This window comes from Melanaphis sacchari, unplaced genomic scaffold, assembly GCF_002803265.2.
Source record: "Melanaphis sacchari strain LSU unplaced genomic scaffold, SCAv2.0 Contig11_pilon_pilon, whole genome shotgun sequence".
In the NCBI taxonomy this organism is placed as follows: domain Eukaryota; kingdom Metazoa; phylum Arthropoda; class Insecta; order Hemiptera; family Aphididae; genus Melanaphis; species Melanaphis sacchari.
The window spans coordinates 602750-624860 of NW_020270469.1; the positions used below are offsets into that span (position 1 = coordinate 602750).

General features: G+C 26.7%; 2 protein-coding genes across 5 annotated transcripts in view; both read right to left on the reverse strand.

Moving 5' to 3' along the window:
* Positions 1-22111, reverse strand: part of LOC112604183 (monocarboxylate transporter 2) — a 310370-nt gene that overhangs the window by 75812 nt on the left and 212447 nt on the right. Inside the window, exons 1-2 of one of the 4 annotated variants that reach the window (XM_025353100.1) lie at positions 6997-7265; positions 4997-5399 (exon numbers count right to left, since the gene is read on the reverse strand). The exons of 2 other annotated variants lie outside the window; for them this stretch is intronic. In XM_025353100.1, the coding sequence (XP_025208885.1) occupies positions 4997-5261 (265 nt within the window). In that variant the 5' untranslated portion in view covers positions 5262-5399; positions 6997-7265. Of the gene's footprint in view, positions 1-4996; positions 5400-6965; positions 7266-22111 lie in introns of those variants that run through there. One more of the 4 variants, XM_025353099.1, reaches the window with a different exon arrangement.
* Positions 11919-22111, reverse strand: part of LOC112604184 (glycine-rich cell wall structural protein 1-like) — a 68089-nt gene continuing 57896 nt past the window's right edge. Inside the window, exon 3 of the mRNA XM_025353104.1 lies at positions 11919-11978. Within this exon, the coding sequence (XP_025208889.1) occupies positions 11971-11978 (8 nt within the window). The 3' untranslated portion in view covers positions 11919-11970. The remainder of the gene's footprint in view (positions 11979-22111) is intronic.

Here is a 22111-nt window from a genome sequence, read left to right on the forward strand (position 1 = left end):
CATACAATTGATTGCATCTTAAATCAAGCAGCCACAGTACAACAATAATGTATAGGTATTATTATACAGTTGTTAATTAAATCAATATTATGTATAATTTATATGTTATATGTTTACTCCTACGAAATATTTATTTAATATTATAAATAAACACGTGCTACGAAAATACTGCAATGGTACCACACCATCACCTGAACAACACACAATTATTATTAATCACTGATATAAGATAATAATTTTATTATACATTGGAGCGTATTATACACAACGACTCGAGATACAATTTTAGCCTCTCTCTCTCTCTCTATATATATATATATCAGGTGATCGATCGCAAAGCAAAAAATAATAGCAATAATAAGTATCTATAATGTGTGTATGCAATAATGGATTACAGGTATTGGTTCATATCCAAATGTTAGATGCGTATATTTTTCATTAAGAACGTTACCGTGTTAACGGGGCGTATTAAAATACCATAATAATTATTATTATTGTTTGTTCGTTGTAAATCTGTAAAAGTTGTTAACACGTCGGTACGGCATTGTGTATGATATCAGACAGTTTTTTTTTTTTAATACAATTTAGATTTCACGTATTACTAATTTTATAATAAACCGAAGAAATTAAATTTTCAAATCACATATCATTGTTGTTAAACGATTATTTTTCAAACGATATTATGTATTAACGTAGAAATGTACATCGTACGTGTCTCGAGTGGCTCTGGTGTTCGGTATATTATTAAGTATAGGCCGCAAAATGGTTTTCTCAATAATACAAGATTTAGTATTTTGTTGATCGCGTCAATATTTTTAGAAGGTATATATGTCATTATACACACTGGGAAATACAACTATTATTTATAGAGCAGCATAAATCACAACGAAATCACGTTCTCGATAACCTTACCCACCCAACCGATTGAGATAGCTCAAAAAAAAAAAAAAAAATAAAATACAAAATACAAAACGCGTAAAAATAATTCAAATTGATCTCTCTTCATGTTTCACACACTCCATATCGTTCTCTCCTCTCACTCACTATATCTCTGTATTTCATATCGAGGGACGGTAAAATTGTCAAAATATTTTTTGGCTATAGGTACATATATATATATATATATTGAACTATGTAATATATCGTGTATAGCAATATAGTCATCGTTATTATTTACGCGCTAACGTTTCTTCATTCCACCGCGTGCGCACGAGACGTATAATTATTTCCGAATCAAACGAACCATCTAATGGGCCGCCATTTTCCCCAAGGGCACTCGGAGTTTTACACGTCGGTCATATACATATTTTTTCTATCGAAAATTACCATAATCGCTCCGTGCTCTGGAACTTTGAATGGACGCACCAATCAGAAAAAATTGCAAAACAAAAAAAATAATAATACTGGAGGACACATGAAATCCAAAAATCAACTAAAACTTCAAAGTCCGTAAGAGTGTCGTGATAGCTAGTATATTAATTTCTGCTGCAGTACGTTAAGAAATTAATTAAAATATCAAATCTTAATCGTAATAATCATTTATTTCGTGTCACAGAATATAATATCGTGCTATTGATGCGTTATAATCTGTGCAAAACAACAATCAATATAGTAATATATATATAATACGAATATTGCAATTGTTAAGTTATTAGGAAACACTGCCATTGTAAATCGACTGACAATTTATTACAGTTGGTCTTAAATATATTATATTGTATAATAATATATTGGTATAAATCTAACGTAGTTGAAGTGGTTCCATCTGATCATACTTGCCCAAAATGTTCCGTTTGTACATTAATGTGTTAGCATTATACACGCTTATTTACATAATACATATAAAAATAACACGTACAAATACTGAACCGTAATCTGCAGATGGACCTGTGTTTAACCTACGTAATAAAAACATCACTGTGATCTACATCTAATGTATTATGTAAAATATAAATTTTTTTATGAAAAAAATTATATTGTTTGTATGTACTATGTACATAATAAAGTACGCGAGTAAATAATAATATTGTGAACAATTTCTATCGTATCACCGTTTATTTCAATTGTCTAATGAATTTAAATCACTACATATAATATAACGTGCCATATAGACAGAATATTTTAATAGTTTTCCGAACAATAATAGTACCTAATAATTATAATACAATTAATTTCTGAAGTTTTTATAATATTTTGTTTGAATAATTTATTATAAATACATATTTGTATGTATATTATATTTACATTGCATAATATGGAGAAGATTTAATACCGTTCGAAAAACATTTAAGTTTTTTTTCCTTTTTTCCTTCCTAAACTGTAGAACTTACTTGAGAAATTTAAGAAAGTGAATTGCAAGTCGTTCTCGTTTTTATTTTACTAGAGTAAACTAAGCTAAATATTACAGTCTCCTTCAAAACATATATTGCTGTGATAATTATTTATGAATAAATCACATAAAACTAGATTCAAATCGATCATTATACGTTATAAACTTCTTATCGTTATTAATATTCATCAAATAGAAAAATAAGCATATTCAATTGAAATACAATAAACCACATTAATGTTTAAAAGTCACTGAATAGCATTGGAGTATTAAATCGTGCAAATAGTTGCTCAAACGACAAAATCATCGATTATCTCGTGAGGATAATATCAGTTATACATCACAGTATTTAATCGCTCGTATATCGTATATAATATGCTGTGTATGAACGTTGGTATCCTACACGATCGACAACGATTTAAAGATAAAACACGAGTCACTGGCATATAATATATCCCTATAATATGTTCGATGCATAAGTAACATAAAAACTAGGTGCAGTTTTAAGAGCGATTTCACCATCACTATATACATATTATGTTATAATATTAATGCATACAGTTTTATTTTGAATTTATTTTTACCTCAATAGGTCTTACAATATGCATACTTATTCGTAAAAGTATCTAGAATTATATTTTAGAACAATAAATTATAGATCAATAAATAAATACATATTATTATATAGTGGTATTTAAAAAAGTATTATTTTCTTTTTTCTTTTTTTAATCCAAAATGAATATTATATTGACATTATTATATTCAATATCATTATTTTCATTTAATGATGCTCTAAGATAGTATCTAATATTTTTGATTATTTCTGAAAGTATAGATGAAAATATCTATAATAGAACCTACGGGCATTTATTCAATAAATAATATCCAAATTAACCAAATTAGTGGGTACTAAAAAAACATTTACTATACTATTTTTTCAGAACCGTGTAAAAATAATTAATTAAATAATTAATAAATTCTTAATTTTTAACTCCTATTAAAAGTAACACATAGTAGGTAATTTCATATGGTGCTGTACTACAAATTGTGTTACTTTTCGCAATTTCTCGAACGTGATTACTCTCTTTCAAGATTTCGAAGTTGAAAGTATAGCAAACATGTATATTGTATATATATATATATATATATATATATATATATATGTATTATGTGTAGCATATAGTAGAGGATTGTCAGACAATAAGTCACGTAACATGTACGGGGGTGGGTCTCAGGAATCCGGGATGAACTTTGTTGTTTTGTGTATGCTGCGTTGAAAGCTTTGATAGTTTAAATCGATAGTAAATTTTAACTAAGTACATCGAGTCGGCAGTTATTGACGTTTCATCACAAATACGCCATTGGCTCGCGAATAGATCAAATAGAAAACATCACTAAAGGGATTCTGAAATACAAATTACATAAATTCTAATGAACAGGTAGATTATGAATAATATTCGTTTGTGTGTAATAGCTCTAGATAATATTATGGTGTTATTAATGAGATGGAAAAAATATTTGGAGTTTATAAAATTTTGGGGATATTTGGAATTCAAATTTATATAATTAAGAACTCATTTTATTTAAAATTTAAATATGAAATTACTGCCACAAATAGAAAAAAAAATTAATAGCACTAATAAACGTATAAATATATTTTGTAATATAGTTTTATGAGTTACAATAAAAATTGTGAATTAGAATTTAAGAATATGCACAGATAATAATCGATAAGCGAGCGTTTGATTAGAAAATTAAAAATATGTGAACCAAATACGACTTATATGTTTGTCACGATAAAAAACTATAAATATATATATTTATATATAATCATTTTAAATATTTTAAATGTGATCGAAATTAAGTGAATGACTTATTGGTAATATTAATGAAGATAAAAATTAAATTAAATGTTTGCATAAAAAATAATAAATACAAAAAACAAATCTTAAATTGATGAATTAACAAAACATAACCAATATAGATAAGAAAAATCGTTTTTATATTAAATGTATTTGAAAAAATTGGGAAATAAAAAATTAAATCAATAAATGTTAAACTATGCTCACTTTTCAGTATCAAGCATTACATTTTGACTAATTCTGGTATATAACTAGGTTTTGTAGAAAATAAAGATGCAAACGCTGTAGTATTTATATCACTAACATTTTTTATAACTTACAACTAATAGGTTATTAAAAATAACTAGGACTAGGGTTAATATGAAATATAAAGTAATACAATTTAATGTTGAAATACCTAAAAAACTTAACAATATTTTTTTTTAATTACCGTTAAGTAAAAGTTAAAAGAATAAATTCTTATACAATAAACCTATGTATGGTTACTTCTTAAGCGCCTACACTAAATTGTTTTTCATCTTGTTTTCATTTCAAATAAATCTATGGAATTTTCAATATATATTTTTTTCTTTTTGCTAAAGAAGCAAGAAATCACCAGTTATATGAAAATGAAATCGAAAGTGTAATGTGTATAATGTGTATTTGTTTGAATACCATATAACAACAATACGCATCTTTTTCTGTGTACAGTTATTGTAATATGCTTTGATATGTACTAAAAAATATTTTATTACAATTTGAAATAAAAGTACGTTCATAAAAGTACGTAAGTAGGTATATATTATGTTACGTTTGCGAAGCTAACCTGCCGATCCAAAAGAGGCATGAGGAAAATTGCGCGCGACAATCGGAAGCATGACACCTGAAGACATGTGCAGTCCTATGTTGAGAACGTGCACAGCAAATGACACGGCCACAATGATCCATCCCCAACCGCCTTCTGGATAGTAGTGCTGCTTGAGAGTTGGTACTTCGGTTTTGACCACCACCGGACATAGCACTTCGCTGCAACTTGGGAGATCACTGCACGTCGCTAGCCCTGAATCCAAGTCAGCTTCCATGTGTGCCATTCTTCCGCCACTGGTTGGTTTGCTGATCGGTCGCCACTGGTTTACCACTGATGCTCCGTGGCGACCGACTATATGGGCCGTTTGTTTTCGTCACCGCTGCCGCCACGGCCCCTGCAGCTGTCACTCGGCGATAACCGACTGCAATACGGAGCTATCGTAACTAACGGCGATTTGTCGAGAACGTGTGATATATATATATAAGTATACAATGAAAAAATTTAAGGCGTAAAAAAATACTCAAAAGTAAACAAATTTCTACTAAAACACGAACAAATATCATGAAAATTAAACGAACTAAGAATAATAATGATATTATGATATTAGTATTATAGATCAACAAAAATTACGTAAAATTAATTAATAAATTAATTTTTTAGGCTTGTACAGCGATGATTTACTCTTAAATCTAGGTAATTATTTTATACATAAGTCACGCGTGTAAGTTATTAAAACACATACATTTTAATTATCAATATTGTATTTCTTATGATTGTTTTTTTATGCCATAAATTGTTTCACTTATATCTTTTTAAGGTATATATCATCAAGAATAATTATATATTTATAAAATAAATATAGCATTCGTTCTAGCCGACTGCTAAGTAAAGGTGTGACGTGTGCACGATCCGAACGCTACAAAATTTAGGGATTGATCTGTTTTCCGTTAACCAAATTAATGAATCAAAAGAAATTCGACCCGGGAGGCGTATATATTGAAACGCAATTATTGTTATCCTCTTGCATCTTAACCTGAGCGTTCATAATTTCATCCACAAAACCTGTTTGTCGATTTTTACGTGTTATTATGTGCGAGGCTAATTTTCGAAAGAAAAAAATATAACGAATTAACTCATCATCGTTGAAACCAAAGATGCGATATTTACCTAAAAGTTCATTTCAGAAGATTCTTTAATCTTTATACTATATACTATATAGGTATGATAATGAAAAGATAAAATTACCATGGTAATTTCATATTTTATTTAAGTATTGATACTTAGGTACATTACAAATTACACATCAGATTTTTCTTTCATAAAATACAATTATTTGACTTTTTAATTTTTTTTATTTTAAACAAGAAATGGGTTAAAATTATAATATAAATACAAATAACTTATGAGATCAATATCAAAAATGATCTTTCATAATTTTAATTATACATATTTTAGATATAACACCATTTAAAAGTTATAAAGGAAACGAGTTTAAAATACAAACTATTAAAACATTTATAGTAGATATTTTAAATAGATAGTTGCAATGAATAATTTGTTAATAAATTACACAATTTTAAATAGAGCTCGTAAAAAAATATGAAAATAAACAAACGTGTTTATTGAAAAAAAAATAACGTAACAAGATATTTTCAAAACCTCTTTACTTGGGCGACTTTGATGGTACGGAATCGAATGTAACAAAAAATTAGACCCAGTTTACACGGTGCAATGAAAAAAAAAATTGGCCATCGGATCAACAGTGATCTAGAAAAGACGATTGGCCAAGTAATAAAACCGGATTTGATTCGGAATATGACATGAACGAATTAAGTCAAAAACACATAAAAAAAAAAATTAAATTAATGTGCTTATATCGAAATCGGTTCCGAAACAGCAGCAAACGGATCGCGTGCACACATCGTCAATAGACATTAATTTTGATAACATAAAAACGAAACAATGCCAGATATGGTCTGAGGATTACCTCATGGACGTGAAAGGTGAGCTCACGATACCTGGTCCATTGATGGTTGAAAACTGACGATTTTCCACACTAGAACGAAATATTGTATTTTTTTTTCTTTCAAAACTTAATTGGGTCTTAAAAAATTAACGACTCGTGAGCACGTGTCATCGTCAGTTATCACTATCGTATACGTATATATTTATATGTGTACAACTATGTTCAAAGATAGTAAACCGACGGGCGGCACACCGCGATGAGCGAAAAAAATGTCCACCGCGGACGCGCACTGGTGACCGTCAGGGCGAACGCGACGGCAGTGTAATCGACGGGTGTTGCTCGACGTTTGAACTTGAACGACGGCGGCGGCTGAGTCGGCGGCGGCGACGGCGGCGCCTGACCTCCTCACCATCGCGCGGTGGGTATTACAATAATACATATTTTATACGAGCTTGATTCATGTTAGGTGGGCCAAAGGGGGGATCGGCCAACTGTATTATAATTACAATTTTCGGATGTCTTGGTTTTGCACTGCGTCTCCGAATCAGTGGCGTATCTAAAGTTTGATCAAGAGGGAGATAGGCATGGCTAATAATTGGTTTTTTTCAATATTGTAATATTAATTTTTTATTTAATTAATCATACTTATTAGATAATTGTATTACTGTAGATACAATTTGAACAAAATAAAAAAAAAAACCCAAGACCCGATAGGCCCTATAAAAAATACAACATTTTCTCTCAAATACGTTGCTGACTGAAATACGAGTAAAGTGCGAATGTACTCGTGTATAATTTAAAATAATTTTATGTTTGCGGTGTTTATTATAATAAAAATATTTAAAGGCTGTCGTGTTTGTACGAGCGTATTATATTGCTATGCGTCATGAAACGCTTTTTTGATTTTTTCGTTTTCACGATTTGGCGCCTTTAACTCTTTACACAGCTGAGTGCGTAGATGCAAACAAACTTATAAAGTTAAAGTTTAAAGTTAGTTTGCGCGATCGTGCTGAAGACTTAAGTTGAGATTGTGACTCGGTTTGACTAGTCGATCGTTTTTAAGTCCGCCATAATTCGTAAAGAAAACTACTGCTGATGTAACAATAAAATTTGTTTTAATATAATCTATTAATTGTTTTGCATTCACAATATATTTGCAAATCCAACATTAAGTAAATCAAATAAATGAGGTTGAAACTTAGTATTTATATTTCTGCAAATGTATATATTACAATATGTTTTTCTAAACGTTTTAAACGATAATATTATGACTGTTAGCCAAAAACTAAACCGTAGTGGCGAGAATTGGCTAATGAATGGTTAGTTAGTAATCGTAAACTATAATAGTTTTGAGGTGTATTCAACATGAATACCATTCCTATTAATTATTATTATTCGATTTCATAACACAGTTATTTGGCATAAAATTAATCCAAACGCACGCATATTGCAATTGTACCGTTATAATAATATATCGGTTGGTACTATAATTATGTTACTTTTTCAATGTCACGGTAATATGAATATAACTCATACACACTCAGTGATTGATAAAAAAAGAGGACTATGTAATGTAAGGGCTGAGTCACTACCTCTAAGTACTGTTTTGAAGATTATTTTTTCGTTTAACTAACTTACAAAAATGTGTAAGTAATTGTAATACTTACAAATAATACAAAGTACCTAACTAAAATACTAAATAAAAGGTTTATTAATTTTTAAAATCATAAGTATTTAATTTATAGTATGAAATTGTCTATACGTATGACTAAATTTTCTTTATAATACAGTACACCTCTTTTTTTCATTTTAAAATCTACCCTGGAATATACAACGTAGAACAGTAAATAATTTACATGATACACTATATAAAATAGTTTAATATAAAATTATAGACACACATCCCATTGTTATCAAAAAAATATTAAATAATATAGGAAACATAACCGTTTAAGAAAGAATGTACTTTTTTAATAAATACCTACAACTCTATCCATTCAAAATTATTAAAAACAAATATTGTTAAATTTAACTGCGTTAATAATATCTGTAATAATTATATTTAGTTGTAATTCTATAATAATCAATACTGACAGAGAAGCTATACAATTTAAATTCGCCTGTCATCGACAGCATAAAATATCATGATGCTATATTGATAAGGTTTTAATGTTTTAATTAAAATATAAATATGAAAATGAAAATGATACATTGATAATCTATAATGGATATTATATGTGACTGAAATAGGAAGTTTTTATTTTTTATAACGAGTTTGTATGGATAAAGACTAGGCCATAAACAAACGTAACCACATTAATCAATAAAGTATATCAGATGGTATAATCAATAAGATATTATTGACATTATTGTATTTATTTAAACTACATTAGATTAGTTGTAATTATGTTTGACCAAATGGGAATTTTTAGTTTAATTTATCGTCACTAACAACAAATTATTAGAGTAACAAATGACGACCAAAATATTTAAAACATAATAAACATTATTAAATAATATCAGACTAATAATTTATTTTGTATTTATTTTGTACGTAGAAATTATAATTTTAAACAGCTGAAAATCTTTTAACTACTTGAACAATTTATCAATTGTATAACGTAAAAAATATGAAATTATTTTGTTGTGTAAAAAAACAATAGGGACAAATATGTTAAAAGATGAAATGCTAATTATTGTTAACTGTGTTTAAATTAGACACTGAGCGTAACGAACTTTAACCCCAAGGTTAAAGGTCCTAAATAGGGCATGTGCGTGTACAGTCATCAGAAATCCTTATAATTGACGCCAAAAACAACAAGGTAATAAATAGCGGATAATAATAAAAACCAAAAATTATAAAGCGGATTTGACCCCATTCGGACTTAATAATTTCTTTTTTAGCAACTTATTTCTAATAATGTACACGAAAGTGGTAATTTTAATAGCGACCTCGAATGACGGCAACTAAAAATAAGGTAAAAATACAAGTATCTACATAACTGCTGTTATTTTAACATATAAAAATAGGATTTAATATTTTATTTATTATAATCATGCATTAACTCTTTTTAATTAGACATAATTGTAATATTATGATCAGTTTTTTCAAAATATTATTTATTTATGCTATTTATATAGGTACTTACTATCTTATAAAGTTTTATAATGAAGACATAAAATCGTCTAACTCTTATTTATGTACGTTTTATAACGATAAATGTATAGGTGCATGTTATTATTGTTTGTATAATGTGCATATGTAAGTCGTTTTGTCGAGTTAATATGTAACCATCAAGAGCTTATGCGAATAATTAATACGACTAGTCTATTATAATGATTGTTTAAATTTGCATGCAGTAAGTGCTGTACATAGGAATAGGAGAGAACGGTTCTTTAAGCAGAAAAAATAAATATAATTATTAGCAATTTGTCTATTCCCGTATCTGAAAGCAGAATTACCATACATAATTGTGATGCACAGACGTGTTTGTTAGTTTTAGAAGAAAATCAAACAGCCGTGGGCTGGCTGCTTCTACACGCCAGTGTGCGTATACGTCATCATTCGTATATTTAATGTCTCCGCCCTACATGTCCGTCATGAGAAAATAAGTATAGCGTATAATAAAATAATATGCCTTACAGGGTAAATAATAATAATAAAAACATAATAACAGGTACCGATATACTTATGGGTATATAAATTCTATTTCTTGAAAAACACTATAATAACTAACCGTATATGTCTGTTAATTACAGACGTTTTAATATTTATAAACAAATATATTATTTATTAAAATATTCTAACAAAGAGTTAAACTTATGCATGATATACATAATATTACACTATATGAAGAAATTAATTCACAATTATGATTTATGCCCTTAAATAAAATATTATAATATAATCGTATAAGATATGAAGAATTTTAATATAAATTGTCGAAAAAAAACAACGAAAATTTACGTAGATATAATAGATATATATTAAAAACACACACACACACACGATATGCCATACGTATATGCTGTATCATAAGAGAAAAAATTTGAAAAAATTCCTGTATAGGTGATGAAAATAGGACGGTAAAAAACCGAGATCCATTTCGATTATCGAAACGAATCGCTACACGCCGGGAGACGGTAGACAATCGGTTAATATCTGTCAACGAATTTTATACAATCATATCGCGATATATTATCCTTAAATTTGACAGAAACTATGGTTAACTTAATTTCCTGTTGTATTTATGGTCGAGCATGTATATGAAGGTATTTTTAATTAAATTCCTTGAGCACGTGCACGAAAGGCATTCCACAAAATGAGAATTCTCTATATTATATTCAATGAAAGCACAATATTATTTTCTTCTTCTATCGATACGGTCGCTTAACTAAACGGAAACGTAATCCCATGAATGATAATTTCGAAAATATAATATCCTTTCTTTGTATGTAAAATATTATTTTTATTCGAGACGATAAAACTATGTCGATAACTACGGTATATAAGTAATATAGTTTGTGTGCAATTTGTATTGCATTGCTTTAGAATAGGCACTTAACTGTAGTTGATGAAGTTTTTTTAATTGTTCTATTAATTTTACATATTCAATTTATTCTATTAATCATTACTATTAATAATACTTTAAAAACAATTATTATAATTTCGTTATAAATTAGCAACTATTATTAATTATAGTAAAAATATTTAAATAAAAATAATTATGACGTACCTATATAAAACACCAGCCGTTAAAAATTTTTCTAAAAAATTTATTTTAAATATATGGACAGGTTATAAAAGTGTAGGTAAATATGTATATGATTGATTCAAACATTGAATTATGTTATTATTATTAAGCACTAAACACTAACACGAACATTTAAAATATCAAATAATATATCTTAAGAAAAATCGTTAGAAGCTATTTAAAAAAAAAAAAAGAGCAATAAAACAAACAAAATACCTTACACGGTCAGACTAAAACTGCAACAATTTATGGGCATAACAATAAAAATCCAATCACTCACCTGAAAAAAAAAATGTCAAACGTTAAACTTATGTATAAAATAACCGAAGCATACGTATACAAATAGCATAAAAATATATAACAATGCGGTACCAAATTATTTTAGTATATTTTGTTGTCGGTAAAGAAGGTTACTACAATGAATATAATATGTGAACCGTTTATTCGGTTGTACGAGTTTGAATGTTATACTATAGTTTCAACTTTCAACGTTTTCATTTGCTGTTAATTTGTTGGTCCGTTTTTGGTTTTGGCATCAAAGAAGTTTTGTTAAAAACCAACGAAATTCTGTCCTTTACGTAGCATGTCGGTAGCTTTTGTGCGACGTACATGATATTATAATTAATTGTACACTGTGATTATTATAAGCAAACAGACACTCTTATTTTGAACACCGATAAGCCATATGATCGCGAAAGATAAAATAAGTAACGTTTTTATGTATTGTACGCTTATTTACTTATTCAATTTTTTATGTCGATCCTAAGACAGATCGTAATAAAAATATTAACAACATCATAAACTTATCGAATGCATCACAGTCCAACCAATTTGTATTAAGTCCTTTTATAAAATAGGAAAAGTAGGCATTTTTATTTTTATTCTTGTAGTTATTATTTATGAACTGGCTTTGGCGCCAACGAGCCTAACGCAGAAGTTCCGTCTTTTTGGTCCAATACGTATTTTACCATTTTAGGGATGTTTTAACGGTTCCTGTCTCCCCCAACCGCAATGACAATTCACAGACACCAAACTGTATTTATTATTTTATGTCATGTGAATACGCTTCTTCTCTGGTTGGGATATTTCTGACAAGCTCATAACTTTGCTTTTTATTTTCTTAGTAATACATTAAATGAAATTGATGTTTGGAAAACTACAATCTGGATTTATTTTTGCGCTTATAAAAATATATACATGAAAATTATGATTTTATTCAACAAATATATGCGTGAAGTTAGGTTTTGAAAAAGCTCAAAATAGTTGTAGTATAAAGCAATTTAATATGCATATTATTTTTTTTAAAAATACATGATATTTATTTTATTTTCATCTTGATTTGTGATAAAAAAAATATTTTAAACTATTAATCAGTAAATGATTTTAATTTCTAGGTATATTAAAAAAAAAATATATATATATAATGGGTAGCACCGTTTTTGGCCAAAATGAACCTTTCCCTTTTCGGCCATTCTGAAATGTCTATTTTCAACCAATACCTACACTATTTTGATTACCAATGAAATATTGTTCACGTTTTATTCTATTAAACTGCCAATTTATTAACAACAGACACTTACCTATATTAGTGAAAAATCATATTTCTTCCCACTATTTAGGCATCAGGCTATTCTGGCTAAACTAGAACCAGAAATGCACGTGATTCTTATCGTTATTATTTTAATCAATGTTTTTACAAAGACTCCCCACCAATTATGTATTGGTTGAATATAACTAATGAAATTCAAACTGAGTCATGTGTAAAAATATGAAGTGTGGATATTCCAAAATTCCCAAAAGATGAAAAAGTTCGAAATCATCAGGATAAAAACCATACCAATATGATAAAATATGAAAGAAAAGAAATAACATGAGTTGAATTTATTAAACATATGTGCTATAATTATAAAAAAAAAAATATAACATCCTTATAATTTTATATATATATGTATATTGTGTAAATTGTTTACCTGACTTTTATTTTTATATTTTTTTACTTAATTCAATGTATAAATTGTAAATGAATAACATTATTATGATTGTAATTAGTAAATTGGCAGTTTAATAGAAAAAAACGTAAAAAATATTTCATTGGTAACCAAAATATTGTACTGGCCTAAAACAGACTTTTCAAAATAGCTAAAAAGTGAACTAGCTGAAAAGGGGAAGGTCCATTTTTGCCGAAAAGTGCCCCGCCCTGTAAAATAATATAATGTAACTTAGTGTATTTACTAAAAGTAATGAAGTCCATTTATTCATAGATTTATTTTAAACAAATTTAACTTAGTCAGAATAATTTAAAAATAAATTTTATGTTTATAATAAAAAAATAAATCTGTAGGTATGCTATTACATAATGTTAGTATGTATATATCATAAATACATTAATTATGTCAGAAATTCAATTAAAAAAAAAAACAACTTAAAAATAACCTATGAATCAGTTAAATTTTTATTTAAAAATACTTTGAGCATAAATTAATTAATTACAAAGATCTATATTAGTACATTTTATACATATGGTTATAAGTCACTAATCGTATAAATAATAATTGTAGCTAATTAACCATGTATGGACCTACGAAAAAAGCAACACAGTTTATTTCACTTAAAATGCTGTCTACCAAGTTAACAGAAATGTGATTTATAACACATTGTAAAACTATAAACTATTATACAAGTTGTCGAATATATGAATTATACCGTCTCACTTGTATAGCTTAATTAATTTAAATAGATTTATCTATGAGTGTATTATTTATGCGTAATTATACGAAACAGTATTTGTATGTCTACATTGAAAATCAAACGGCTTTATGCAATACTAGATAAGTAGGTATAATTTACTTCTGTGTTTATTCTTGAGTTTAAACTTCGTTTTAATTTATCTAGTCATTAAAGAGCTATATAATATATTATTTGCAGATTCTTGGCACTAAATTATCATTATTTCTTATGGGATCGAAAGAGTAAACACGTGCGATGACCTGTCATTTTTTAACGCTAATTCATGCACTGATGGCTTATAGTGTCTTCATTAAGATTGAAGTCTATTAAAACTAACAGTTTATACACAAGGCGTTAAAAATACAAAATAACAAACCTCGTAACTTCATCCAAATCGGCAAGAAAGGAATTCACTAAATTGTTCGTACCACAAAAATGTGTAGAACTAACGTTTAGTTGAATTATATTATGAAAAAGATCCATGACATTGATCAATTAATATTATTCTAAAAATATGAAGTCTCTATTTCCAGTTTAAATCTATTAATATAATATATACTAAGCTAAATAATATGTTTCGAGAAATAACATGACACTTAGCTAGACATATGTCAACAAAGTATGTTTGCGGCAATTCAGAAAATATTATTTAAATTATTCTGCATGAGCTGAGACTCAGCCAACAAAATTTGCTTCAAACTTAATAATTTATTACATAAATATTTATAATAGTTAGTTTATCATGAAAGTATGAACTATTAATAAACATATATTTTATTGGTTAATTAATAGCAAGAAAGTAAATCTAAATTTTAAAAATGTATAAGTATGCATTATATGGTTATACGTTTAATGAAAAATTAAGTATTTGTATATTATATTATTGGTAGTACTACCACTACAGTACTATGTACTTACATAGTGTTAGGCCACAATGTAAAGGCAACTAGCACAGGTTAGGTTCGAATAAATATTAAAAAGTTAATTAAACAACCAATCATCAAAAAATAAATTGATTTTTATGATACTACAGCATTGCTTAAATAAGCGTTCAAGGTAGTCTAAACAACTATTTAGTTGATTAAAAATATACATAAAATGATTCTATTTTAAAATGAACATATTATATACACTGTATTTAAAATAACTTTTCGTATACAAATATAATATAATATGATTATGTGTTTTTTTTTAAATAATCCAAATCACAAAATTGCCAAGATATGAACCGTTAAAATCTCATTACTCTACTGTTTTTTATATTATTAAAAGCGTAAATCAAATACGTATAAATGTAATTAATAAATTTTTATTAAATATCTGTGGGTATTATAGGTACAACTTAATATATATTATAGATTTTAATTAACTGTGGGGACAGCCTAACAATCTCGATCCACTACAGTGAAAAAAAAAATACGTGATGCATAGCTGACATTTATTTGCATAAATATTTTTAAACAAATATAATGATTTTTTAATCATTTTTATTGTTTATTTAATTGAAAGTTGAACCCTTTCAATAATATTTTTTTTTTTTGAGGCTTACCTGGCCCGGGAGATGGTTTAACTCATCGTTTTATTATTGTGAATAAAATACGCTGGCTAATAAGCAAAGAATAATTGGAATACTAATTTATTCAATTTTAAATTTGATTGAAACCATACTGAGAGTTCGTAAGAACGGTAAATCAATAATTTTAAAATTAATTTACTAACCATATATAACAAAATATGTTTAGTAGCAAATAGGTAAAATAAAATGAGAAATAAAAAGAAAAAACCTAATAGAACCTTGTATAATCATTAATATTAAAAAATAAATATAATTGAATATCACGGTTTTTTGACACTTGCTTGGCTTAATTCCAAAGAAAAAGTGACAAATTAACATAGTTTGTTCTTCCACGAAAACAATAACTTTCAAAAACACTCCGAGTGGAGTAGAGTTTTGTTTTGTTCTTTTTTTTTTTACTATTATTTGAAAACATACACGCACATTTCCATTAAAAGCGTTTTCCAGTGAATGCATAGACGAAAAAATACAAATTTTCAACCAAAAAAATTTTTTTGGTCTCATTGTACAAATAATGATGGGAACTATTGTGCCGAAATCCCTTTACGTAGTCAAAACTGTAAACATTGTCGTGTGGGAATTTACAATTATTTGTATGCCGATCACGCAGATCAAATTACCATAACCTGTTAAGTTTTAATTGCTAATCAACTATTAAACACGCAATTCAAAATCACTATTGACTGTACTGCTTCAATTGATTTGAACGTTCAGTAATAATAATTACATACATTAAAATTAAATTCTACCCACATGATATATGATAATATATTTGTCCATTATTTTTATTTATGTAATGATATTGATGAGACGTTTTCGATTTCTATCGATAACTGCTTTACTGAAATCATAATAACTGACAATATTTAACAGTGATCATTACAATACAATTACACGTTTCAAATAAATAATCCTATTATAATATTTAATAAACATCAAATTTCAAAAGAAAAAAATATTATTATTATTTTAAAACATTAAATTAAAAAAATACTTATTGTATTTCTATAATTATTAATGTTCCTATTTCAATTATCAACAACAAAATAATTTTGTAAAAATCTGTATACCTACTATTTATTATTTAAAATTACAGTTGTAAGGATTTAAATAATTTAGATTATAAGCATTTTTATATACGTCCATCGGATAAAAAATAAATTTAAACTTAGTTATGAATTCTGAATTACTTAGTTCAATAAAGTATATTAGACTAATTGAATTCGATATAATAATAAATGGAAAAGCATCATGTTTTAATAAATTTAATGTTAACTTTACCTATGTACACGAAACCTGAAATATTAAATTCTAGTTGTAAGGTTTACGTAACTGTAATAGTTTTATAAAATCTATGCACACAAACTGTTTAAATTAATTTTGATACTTTATGTTATTATAATAATATATATTATACACCACTATATTTATAAATAAATAGATGTCTTATAAAGTAGGTAATAAAAAATGAACTTCTTCTTTAATAAAATTACACATTACATTATATACTCGATAGGTCGTTTTCACATATAATAAGTTTATTGTTTTTAATTTTAGTAGATAAGTATCATGTTATTTAAATAATTGATTTGATGATACCATCAACGTTTGTCACAGTGTTTTAACGTAGTTTTCAATATGGGATATAACGACACATTGTTACAGTTTAAATACAAACATTTAGTAATTATTTATGAAAATATATATTTTTTTATAATATAGAATAGTGAATAAATTATTATTAATATACAAATTAAATTCTTTGACATAAACACAACCTGTGTAATGTATATATACTGTATATTATATTACACTCGTATATAATATCGAACCAGGTTTTTTATCCTCGTTGATAGTAAAAACAATTTATTACATTCAAAAATAATGTGATTGTATTTATTTTGGACATGATCGGATAGGTTATATTTTCTCATAATATTTAGACGCTGAAACTAAAAATATTTACATACGATAATAAATTATGATAAAATTTACTATGGTAAGTACATACAAAAAAACCGTTAAAAATGTTTTTTTTTTCAACAGTGATAAAAATATATACAACTGAAATCGGAAATCCGAATAATTTAATTATATTTGCGAAGGAAAGTTAATTTGATTATAATGTATGCATGATTATAATTGAATATTGAAACATATTATATGCATATCATAATATTATGAAATTATTTACAAAAAATTATAATTCAACCATAAAGGCCGAAGGTTGCTGAGTGGTCTAGTTCGTATTTTAATGTAACTAAAGCTTCGTTAAATCTCATAAAAACATTGGGAGTATGTTAAACACGTATCGGTAGTATAATCAAATACATTGAAACAATAATACCGGAAGGATAGTGTTAATTTAATGGCGTCCCCAAATCAATCCACTCAAAGTCAGTGTTTTCAAAAATTTCATGACTAGTATAAAATAAAAGTGTAATATATAGCATGGCATAGTTAATTTTTAATTAATTAATTTTTAAGTTTATAAAAATAAAAAGTTATTTTCTTTTTATTAAAAATCGTAAAATTGTGTACCGTAAATGTTTTACAATTTCTAGTAACACGCTGATATAGCAGAGAAATATTAAATAATCATCCACTAAAATATGGACTGCGTTTTGGTATTATAATTTTTAAGTATTTGATATAGTATAATGACTTTAATGATAATAATAACAAAAACGCGTCGAACCCGGCACTTTAACCGTTTTGCGGTGATTATGATGATGAGTTGGGGCAGAAGAAGGAACATTCCCGGGGGTCCTATTAATCCTATCCTTTTTTATTATGAACCCTATCCGTCACAGTCGGTGTATGAACTATACATACATATAATCATAATAATATATAATATATCGTCGTCATCGGCATCCTCCTTTGGCCCTCCACATCATCCACCACTAAACCATGAAATCATACTAGTACGCGACACCTACGCCACTTCACCCACCCGCGTGTGATTCCGGGTGCGTGTTCCCGGCGGATTTATTGGCCACTTAAAAATCCTTCACTATAAAACGTGAAAGACCGCAACGGCCAATGGATTTTAACTGTTTTGCGATTCGGTGGAAAAAAATTCTCGTTAACAGAATCAGACGCGTATACTTATAATAATACTGCGGGGCGTGTATAAATGTACATTGTTCACTGCTAATAAATTATAATAATAAAATAATTGAGTGTGTGTGTGTGTAACGTATGTATATATATACTATACAGAGTGGTGCACGTGTTTACTGTTTTAGATTATTTGTCAGACCTGAACTTGTGTTTGCAGGGTTAAATAGGGGGTTAAGCGGAGATAATAATCAAGCGTAAATACTAAATAGGTATTTTGTTTCTATTGTTATTACTGTAAATTATAATTAAAACGTGGGTTTAAAATAATACACCATTTCGCTTATTTCCAAGCCATAGACTCAGGATCCGTTGAATCATTATAAGTAGAACATTTCACTCAAACAACAATTACCATCCGAGGTTTAATAAATTAATAAATTATTTGATCAAAACAACTGTTAAAATATATAGATTTTAACTAATATATTCTATCATCAAACGTTTGTAATTTTGTTAACATATATCTGAGTTGTATTTTTGACTGTAAAATCAAAAATCTAAAAAAAATTTCAACGCTAAAATGGAATAATGTATGGTCGTAAATATATTTATATTTCAACTATTTTAATTAATTTATTAGCATTTGTTAAAAGATCATGGTTACTATATAGTATTGAACCGAAAAATGTATACGTACATGAAAACACCAAAATATTTTTAAAAATTCGGGAATTGCGTTTAAAAATACAGCTGAATTTGATTTATTCGGAAAAGTGTAGAGTACAGTACAGCTTTAAAATTTATATTATATATAAATTTCTTGTTAAATAAAAATTTTAAATACATAATATGATTGCACACAACTCCAAAACAGTTAAAAAAAAAGACAATCACAGAAACATGGCGTAAGATACATCCTGTACAAATATAAATATATTTTATGAGAATACAAATCAGATGGATCGGTATTTTTATCGACTATAATAATATAAATCATAAGAACAGCCGTTAGTGTTGGTGATGTTGGTGTTAGATAATGGTTGGAGGGGAAAGGCGACCATCGATTTTATGCACATAAACGGCTTAATGTTATTTTTTTCTCAATATAATCTATACATTTGTCCGATACGATCTATATAATATTTATAGCGTTTCATACTTTAATCACCTTTAAAAATTAATCGATTTTATAAAATAATAGTAATATTAATAAAAATACTTTATACGCACTCACACCATATAACAATAAAATATAATAATACTTTATTTGATGGAACATTTGGATACAGTTTATATTAATTATATTTACTATCAAGGAGTGTGAAATATTTTGTAAGTACGCTAAATACATATAATTGTAAAATCTTAAGGCTAAACAAACTGGAATTAAACGTTGTATACTTAATTATATAAAAAAAAATGTTTGTGAAATAAAGAACTCAAAAATGTCTTTATTAACTATTTCTTTACAAAAATTGTTGTTAGCTTTTTTCGTCATAAATATTAATTTCAACTAATAGAAACGTTTGTTTTAATTATAAAGTACATAAAGTAGGCAGGTAGGTAGAAATATTATACCTAACCACTAAATATTTTTATTAAAAAATATATGTTACATAACGCGCTGTAGTAATATTAAAACCAGATATTATAGAGCATCAACATGAATATATTATTATGAAATTTAAATTAGGATAATAAAACTATTTATGGTCCATAATGCTATATAATATGATGAATAACTTTACTATAAACTTAAGTAATTTTGTCTTCATTAAACATTTTAATAAATAATAAGGGAAATGTTTTTGTTAAATATATAATACATTAATTTCTTTTTTATTTAACGCAATTTTTAATTTATATTTTATAAATTAAGATTATTATTATTGGCAACTTGCATAATTAATCATAACATAATACTCGAGGGATTTTTTTTTACCTATGAAAATATGGCATAAATTTGTATTATTATAATAATTAAATACTTAATTATCCAAGAAAAAATTATATTAATCTATTATAATACTAAAAATAAAAGAATTGGTTTTAATAGCTGTATCAAATGATATGCAACGAAATATATTTAGTGATACAGCTAGGCTATAAGTACCCACATCTGCTCAGGATTGTTATTTATGTACAATGGTATTTTATTAAATTAAAATTTAACACATCTATAATAATGATCATTTCGTTACCTTATGTACAGCAGGACGGTACCCACTAAAGGTAGGCAATATTTATTTAATAATTTATTTTGAGTATTAACGAGTTAATTAAGAATATACCTTTTATGGAATGAAATAGTTGTGTATCAAGAATAGCTATAATTATTTCAACTTTTGAATACCTACATATATATAATATATATATTTAATAATTAATAATACATTTTTTTTTTTAATTTTGTTCACATTATTTACAAACAAAAAGCTCTACAAATTAAAAAACCCTCTTAAAAAATATAGTAATTTAGACATGATCTGAGCACAAATTAATATGTTTGAAGTAGTGTTTTTTTAAGTAGGCCGTTAGACTACAGTTTTATATATATTATTTTTGAATGTATATGTGTTTTAACTGAAATGTTCAACTTAAAAACAATAAAAAACAATAAGCCATTACATTTTGAAAACCAATGACGCCAAAATCAGTTTTTTTTTCATATAATTTATATTTTCGTATGCGTATATGTATTTGAATATATATTTATATATATATCACAGAACTCAGTAAACATCAATACTATTTAGCAATAATTGCATTAAATTGTCAATAAATATACTTTACGATAATTTGTCCGTTCAAAATACTTAAACATATTATTTACAAAATACATGCACATAAAATGATTTTAACGAAAAATAAATTTAGGCAAATAGTGAAATTTACATTTAAATTTTCAAGTTTTTTTTCGTTAGAATAATTAATTTTTTTTTTAAATAACAATGATTGCCAGTCAAAGTTTTTAAATAATTGTTTCCAGTATTTTATTACCCTTATTGTTAATAAATAAGTTGTTTGTATTCATTTATTAGACA